The 8,599-nt window shown below is 23.7% G+C and overlaps 1 protein-coding gene across 1 annotated transcript; it reads right to left on the bottom strand.

Annotated features, from left to right (window-relative positions):
- Positions 1 to 2,049: 2,049 nt before the first annotated feature.
- Positions 2,050 to 7,235, bottom strand: LOC145845740 (small nuclear ribonucleoprotein F-like). The gene is made up of 3 exons (XM_082952809.1): positions 7,118 to 7,235; positions 3,927 to 4,029; positions 2,050 to 2,293 (listed from the first exon to the last, which is right to left on the bottom strand). The coding sequence occupies exons 1-3, from the start codon at positions 7,209 to 7,211 to the stop codon at positions 2,236 to 2,238; spliced, it is 255 nt and encodes an 84-aa protein (XP_082808935.1). The 5' UTR covers positions 7,212 to 7,235; the 3' UTR covers positions 2,050 to 2,235.
- Positions 7,236 to 8,599: the final 1,364 nt, after the last annotated feature.

Below are 8,599 nucleotides of genomic sequence, written 5' to 3'. Positions count from 1 at the left end.
GCAGCAAAGGGATTAAAGGGGGGGGGGTGAGGTCATAGTTTTAAACTTACACTAGATATTATGGAGTTGTTGATGAAGATCTAAAAAGAGATCCTAGGTCATTTTAATTGTAGTTTTTGAGTAATCTTGTTGAAGAGGGCTATAGCTTTTTAATTTCTTTAAAGGGGCCATTTAAAAGAAGTTTGGGAAACCATGTTATAAACAAAATCAAATCATCCACTGTTTAATTAATTGCAGACTTTTGTGTTTAGTATTCTACGTTTTATAAAAACTTATTAACAATTAAAAGTATATAAACAATAAATGCCATTAAGAATATTTGACTTTTTATAATTTATGTACAAACAGAATTTACTCTTGATGATAGTAGAAAAATTTTCTACTCATTATTCTATACTGATTAACTTTCTATTGTTTAATAACAGAAGACGTAGAACGTGTTCGATATAATGCACACACAAAACTACTGGCTGAAAGTATTGATGAACTATTTTAGAACATTAAATAAAGATTAAAGAAAAAGTAAACTTGAAATACAGAAGATTGTTTACATCTATCATAGTTTTAAAATAAAAACTTTTGTAGAAATAAATTTAAACATATTTAAAAATTTTAATATTTTTTCTTTAGTTTTATGTTAAATAATTAGTACTAGAAGTCTTGTTATAGTTCTTTATTTTTACTTCTTTTCTACCACAGTTACTTGATTATGAATTTTTTCAAATGTTAATTTTGAAAGTGTAGCTTAAATAACTTAATTCAAAGTATTTAAAACTTTTTATTGTACTTTGAACAGAGTTTTTATATATTTAAAAAATTGTAACTGTCTTAAAAAGACTTGATATAAATGCACTTATCTAAAAAATATTGTAATTTAATAATACAGCAAAGCTTAAAATTGTGAAATGCTTGTTACATTTAGTTAAAATAATACGAATGTCAAAAAAGTCTTCAAAAATATATTCTTTTGGTAAGTTGTAGTGAGTCGTTAAGTACTTTCATAATTTGTAAAGTCTATATTCATGAGTACCGCCTTTATAAAAATACATACTTATTTTTACTTTCTTTTACTTAGATTTCTCAAAAAAAAAGCTAACTAAAAGTTAGAGCAGCTCTTCTTCAGTTACAATATCACTATCATGTGTATTATTTAAATATACTTTTTATAAACTATTCTCGATAGAAGTAAGCGATATAAATTTTAAACTAACTTTAAACTGTAGTAAAATGCTTTCCAAATGAATGACTTTGTTCTTTTTTTCATGTTACTTCATTCTTATTTATTAAAAAATATCTTAAACAAAGTTTCAAAAATTTTTAGGTTTTTTTATTTCTCCCCATTTATAAACAATGCTTTGTAATTTGTAGCTCCGGTGACTTAAGGGACCTAATGACGTTAAAAGTATTTACACTGTAACCCACCCGTTAGTACATACACAAGAAAAAAATTGCAGCTAGCAAAGTATTTAACACCAACGCTGAAAAAGAGCTATTAAAGATAATAAGTAAACTTGTATCTGTAAATGAAAAACTAATTATGTTAGCGTAGCCAGTAACTAAGATATTAATATACTTGTTTATCCTTTTATTATTTTACTTTTAATTTCTTGTTTTATTTTTCTTTCAATATTATTTTAATCTTTATTTATCATACCTAAAATAAATTTGTACGGGATTAGTTAACTTTTTTTTACCAAGTAAATATAAGTAGCTATTGTTTTATTTCAAGCCATAAATTTAGAATATTAGTAAAATTTACTAATTTTAACTTTTTGATTATTAGTAAAATTTTCATTCAATAGTTTTTAATTGGAGACATAATTTTAATCTATTAAAACAATACATAGATAGAAAAAAACAATTAGAAACATTAAAATTTAAATATACTAATATTTAATTTAAAAGGCATAATTTTTATACAAAACAAATTTATTAATAGACAACTGAATCAATTTATTGACAATCAAAACAACTTTAATTAATCTAAAAACCCAGAAGGTTTGACTAAATTTTTAAATTAACAAACTTTTTAAAGTTCATAAAAAGCGCATTATAGGAATGCTTGAATTTAATTTTAAATGTTTAAAATAACATGATATTAAGTGCATCGTAAAAAAAAAGTGCAGCACACGTGTGAAAAATTGAACAAGAATAAAGTGCTCATTTGAAGTACACTGGTGAACAACTGAGCCAATCAGATCACTGCAATTTGATGATTGAGCCAATCAGAATCGTTTAAACCTCACCGGCCTCGCCTTCCTCAATACCTTTGATGTAGAGGACGTTGTTGCATCTGTAATATAAAATATGATATTTATTTACTTGTGATAAAGTTTTATTAATTTATAAAGTTGCTGAGTGCTATAACTTAAGTTGCGGAAAAAGCAAGTACTAATCGAAAACGTTTTATGGAAAGCAATGATACTAAGAGGACACTTAGTATTAGTTCTTAGATATATAATACATATGCAAAATGAACTTTTAAATAAATGTAATTTGTTAATATCAGTGTCTTTTGAAATGATAGAATACATTATTGTATTAATAAGCGAAAAGACTACATATTTCAGAACATTTAAATCAGACTATAATGCATAAAAATTACGTTTGCTTAGTTTAACTTTGCAATTAAAACCAAGGTTTATTTGATGACATATTATAACTTTGATAAAAATAGAAGCTTTTATTTTAAAAACACTTTATTAAACTGTGGTCAAAAGTTTATTGATGGAAAAATTGACACCATTATAGACACTTAAAAAAATTTAGCATGACAATAAATATTTTATTTCAAACATATAAATTTGAGCTGAGTAGCTCTATTTATTTTAAAGCTTTTTAATCTTCTCTGGTATAAAACATCGATAAACTTAGTTTTTTCCGTGAAAAATTTATGCAAAATATCTTTAAGTATTTCATATAACCAAAAAAAATATTTACTTTTAGTTTTGACAAATTGAAAAGATGCATAATTTTTTTAATGAACTGTTATGATATTAAACTTAAGCTTAAGAACAATATCAAAGCAGGATAAATAAAAATACAACTTAGGATGTTTGTAACCAAAACTAAATAACGAAATTTAACAATAATAAGATTTTATACCAATAGAAAATTTAAGCAGGATATAGTTTATGTAATAATGAGTGAGTTTACAACTAAACTAATGATTTTCAGCATTTTAAAATCTATTCAAAGTTTGGCTTTTGTATTTAAAAAAAACATTGAAGTAACAGTGTAATAATAAATTTATAACTAAGAAATTTTTTGAGAGCATATCAACCTTATTGAAAAACTCAGTTTTCATTCATTACCAAAAAATCACATTCAGATAATTAGTTCAGTTTTAATCATATTTTATAGTCAAGTAACATTTGAAACCTGTGATTTATACAACTACTAAAATGAATTAATATGAATGAATGTCAACTAATAATTAAATAATTTAAGCTTTGCATTTTTTGAACTAGTTTATTATCTAAACAGATCACACTTAACTCAATAGCCTTTGTAACCAGTTTGTACTATCATTAAATTATAAGCTTTTTAACAATGTAATTTGTTTTTGACAAATATTTTTACAAGCACTCTACTTAAGTTTTTGTTTACTAACATTTAACTAATTTGAATAGTTATTCTAAACAACAAAAACTTTTTATTAAAAATATAAGCTACTTTGTTGTAAAATAAAACTTTAACAAAACCTTGTTCAAAATAGTTTAATAATTATGATTTGTATATTTAAACAAAAATATATCAAAAGAACCAAATAAAATTGACTCATATTAAATCAATTATTACCAGCTTTGTTGGCAAAATTGAAATTTTAAATACTTGTAAAAAATATTTTCAGCCTTAATGGCCAAAAAATTCTAACTCTAATTAAATTCACTCAATTTCAATACAATTTCATCAAATATTAGTACCTGATGAGAATTTCACCGAGGTTACCAGCCTTGTTACCTTCAACAAATTCTTCGGTGTTGGCCAACTGCATGTTCATATATCCGTCAACACTGACCAGATATCCTGTTAATATAATTAGCTATTTTATTAAATTTATATCATAAGTTAGTAAAATACATGTTCATATATCCGTCAACACTGACCAGATAAAACTTATTTTACTATTAGTATATTAATTTATCATAGAAGAAATTAAAGTTGCAACTTCATATATCCTTTTAACAACTACAAATAATATTTTTATTCAAAATATTGTTGTTGTTAATAAACATTAGGTATATTATTTAGTGAATAAGCTTCATTTGTGGCTACAAGTAAGTTGCAACTACTATAAAGCTTGAAAAACTTGAATCTCCATGGTAAACAATAACTGAAGTGGTTATATATATGCTATTGAATTAAAAGAACTTAAAACTATCTTACTTTGTTTTTGAAACTTTACAGTGAAATTTTGAAAGGAATGAAGTTTATTTAGCATAGTTGCTACAGATTTTTTTGACTGCGTTTTGTACATAGTTATCAAATATCATTAAGCTCACATAATTCACTAACTATCAACATGTGACTGCTAAAAATTTTAAAAGAAACCAAATTGTTAAGTTTATTTAACAACAATTGCTGAGCAATTTATTATATTGAGAATACCATCAAATTTCAAAAATATAGTGTTTAACTATTTAAGAATTAGTATACTTAATTGTAAAATAATAAGAACCAATTAGTAGTTACTAGCAAAATAAAACTTTTAATTACAATGATCAATAATTAAATGATCTGAATTAAAATATAACATTAAAAAAATACATATCATAAACTTACAGCAATCTAGTATCCTTAGCAAAAAGAAATTACAAAAAAAAAATTCATAATTTTTTAGGAAATAAATCAATTAATAACAATTATTTTTATCTTTCTTTAATTTGCATAACTTTAAAATAGACAAAATTTTAAGTTCAATTTTACTATTTGTTTATAAAATGCCTATTAGCATTTGTTAACTTTTTTCATTTATTACTTTTTTTTATTTTATTAATTGTAAAAAATGTTTTTAAACTAAACGAATTTATAAAAAGTGTGTTTTTATACTTAAAACGTTTTTTAAGTTTTTGTCATACAACATGATTTTAAATATTAAATTCCAAAAGATTCACTATGTAGAGCAAATTTGTTTTACAATGTATGGTAGTGAGTATCTATTATATTTTTTTAGAATAAATAAAATGTAAGTTATTAAAAGCACATATAACTGTATAAAAATTAATTGGAAATTTAAAACTAATACCAGTACAATTACCTTATCTATTTACAAAACAGTGTACATTTCTAGTTTTTTAATCCAAATTATTTTGTAAACAAGTTATAAGTTTTCAATAAATTGAAGAGTTTTAACTTAAAAATTAGAAAGTAAATTGAATATGTTATGTTTCTAGATATAGTAAATAAACAATTTTCATACCAAACATGTTATTCTAAAATTTACTGATTTGATAAAGATAAGACACAACTTGTAAATAAATAATATAATTATTCCATTAATTACATTAAATTAGTATTAAGTTTTTTTAGTATATTTATTAAAATATACAAAATTAGTTCACTTACTTAAAAGTTATAGTAAGAATAAAAATTTAACTTACAATTTTGATTTATATACACAGTTATTTTTTAGCATTTTGTAGTTTATAAAGATTTCAATTTGCAATGTAGCTTCAGATGATAATTAAAAACTCATTATCTAATGTGGGTGGCACTCTAAACATAATGTTTGGATCTTAAAGTAATAATCTCAGAGGCAAATTCAAATTAATTTTATAAATTAGTTTTTAGTCCAATTATACATAAGTAGGACACAATTTTAAAATTCAAGTTAATAATATTAATCAATTTCGATAATAAACAACTATCTACATAACTTACTTTTAAATTTTGTAAAACTTTGATGTAAACTATATAAGCTTAAGAATTATAAGTATGAGATAGTTTAATTTATAACAATAAAAAAAACATTAGTTAAGTAATATAAGATACTTTTTTATTTATCTGAATATGAAGATAACATTGTAACGTACCCATAACAACACAGTGGGCTGACAAGCGGCCATATGCCATTTTAGTGACTAAAAACTTCAAGTTGGTGGTTAAATTATTGTTAAAAGCTAAACTTCTTTAAAAAACTTGGTATGGTTCTATTCTGCTATCAAAAGTTTTGTAAGCTTAAATGTAGTATATTTTGTACTTAGTTATCAAATATCACTATGTATTCTGTAAATAAGCATCAATATATGACTGCTAACAATGTTTATAAAAGTAAATTGTATAGTATATTTATTAACAATTGTTGAGCAACTTATATGGAGAATACAATTAATTTTAAAAAATACATACAAATGTAGCAAAATTTTTCTACATTTTGTTTAAAAATAAGTCATAAAAACTAAAATATATGTCAAAACTATTAAGGCTTATAGCAAGTCCTAAAAATACCTTAAAAGCTTATATACAAAGATGTTTTCTAGCTAAATGCTTATTTAAAAAATAATTTCTAATTCAGTACTTTGAATAAAAAATATACTACTTCTTATCAAAAAACTGTTATTCTTTTAGCAAAATCATCAGTGTGTATAGGACAACATAGGGTATTTTTAAGAAATAAACATCTCAATTGTCTATTGCAGAAATACCTCCTTTTCATGTGTTAGCAAATTTGACAAGGTTTCTATATACTAAATACCAAGATAAAATATCAATGGACGTACAACTACTTTTAGGTTTTTAATAAAACAACTAAAAATCATCATCAGTAAAACGACTACTTATCATAATAAAAGTTTAAATGAAAGTGTTACTAATCATTAATATAATAGTTTTGTGTACTTTTTACTTATAGATAACAGTAAAAGTTCTCAACTTTATGATAAGGAGAATGATCAATTTAATTGACTGAAATTGAGAGCTTGAAACTACAAGGTTTATTTTTTTTTTTGTTTTAGTTTTTTTTATTTCAAGTTTAGCCCAATATCTTCTTGCATGTTCATGTAAACACATACATAATAATTTAACAACTATTTACTTTAAAAACGACTACTTATGATAATAAGTTGAACAAAAATGTTACTAATCATTAATATAATGATTGAACAACTATACTAACCTCTGTACTCCATTCCCCACTTCAGCTTGACCATGACGGGCTTTCCAGTGAGCTGGTTCAAAAACGGCTTGGGGTTCATTGGCATGGAAGACATTGTGGATATTTTTTTTTAACTTCTGTCAACAATATAATTTTTATTTCTTTAATACTTTCAGGGTACCAAAAATTAGTGGCCACATGTTTTAGCTTGAAAGCATTTGGTGCAAACCAAATAAAACTTGTTTTGAAAAAAAAATTGTTTGTTATTAGTATAACAGTGGTGTTGATTTACCTTGAATTTGATTGTAATTATTGTTGAAAAGGTTTGTTGTAATAAAATTTATAGTACAAAATTGACCACATAAAAATTTTCTGCTTAATAAGACCTGGTAACTTAAAAAGCAGCCCACTTCCTTTTAAAGGATACTTTTTAGAATGGTAACTGAAAAATATGAATAAGAAATACCAACAATATTTTTAGTTGTTTTATGATCCTTTTATTTAGAGTGACCTGTGTATTTAAATATTTTTTTTTTACAAAAACAGTATTTCATTTGTTTTAATTATGCTTCTTTCATGAAACAATTACAAAATGTTTCCACTCATTGAGTCAAAAAATAAATAGCCTGACTGAAAATAAACTTGAGTAATCTAGAGTTTATTAAAAAGTCTCAAGTTTATATGCAATTATATGAAAGCCAGTGTGCATGGTCCACAAAAAGCTCTTTAGCTAAATATATATCTAAATATATGATTTAAAAATTTTGCTCTATAACTTTTTAGTAATTAAACAATTTCAATATGTTATGAAGCTATAAAGACATTGAGCCTTTTTTTTAAATTTGATTCATCAATTCTTTCCAAATATTACAAGGATCATTTCCTGAAAACTAAATAAATTCCTTAAACAAGGGTCATTTCCTGAAAACTTGATTTTAAAAACATAGGAAATAGACTTTTGTGTTGTCAACAGGGTTCCCATCAAAACCTTAAAAATTATTTCTAGGAAATACGATAGGAAAATAACAAACTTCAAGGAAAAGTTACCAAAAATATATGTCTTTCAGATTGTGTAAGTTAACAACTGTATTAAGCTGTTGATTCATACTCTTCTTTGACTTAAATTGATATTGCTGTTATTTTTTCAAGTTATTAAGTTTATTTTTGTAGAATATAGTTTAATTTTTCAGTCTTCATGCTTATTTTATATAGTTTATACCTCATAATAAAAACCTTATGCTATGGACAGTATTAAAATACGTGGAGGAGTATTATTTTAGTATATCAATAAAATAACTAAGATATGAGGGATTTTGAATATTAAAAAAAGGCCAAAAAGGCCTAATTTATTTTAAGCAACTTTAAATATTTTATCTTCGTTAAGATTAAGTTATACAGACTATTTTGAATATGATTGACAACAAGAAGGTAAAAATTAAGTTACTTTTTAAGTTTTAAATAACTTTGAAAACTTAAGGGTATATAGGGGTTCAACATTTAAAA

Source organism: Thalia democratica, unplaced genomic scaffold, assembly GCF_965202585.1.
Source record: "Thalia democratica unplaced genomic scaffold, ktThaDemo2.hap1.1 HAP1_SCAFFOLD_147, whole genome shotgun sequence".
Taxonomy (NCBI): domain Eukaryota; kingdom Metazoa; phylum Chordata; class Thaliacea; order Salpida; family Salpidae; genus Thalia; species Thalia democratica.
Note: the sequence above shows the minus strand (reverse complement) of the source record. Positions and strands in the feature narration are given on the sequence as shown.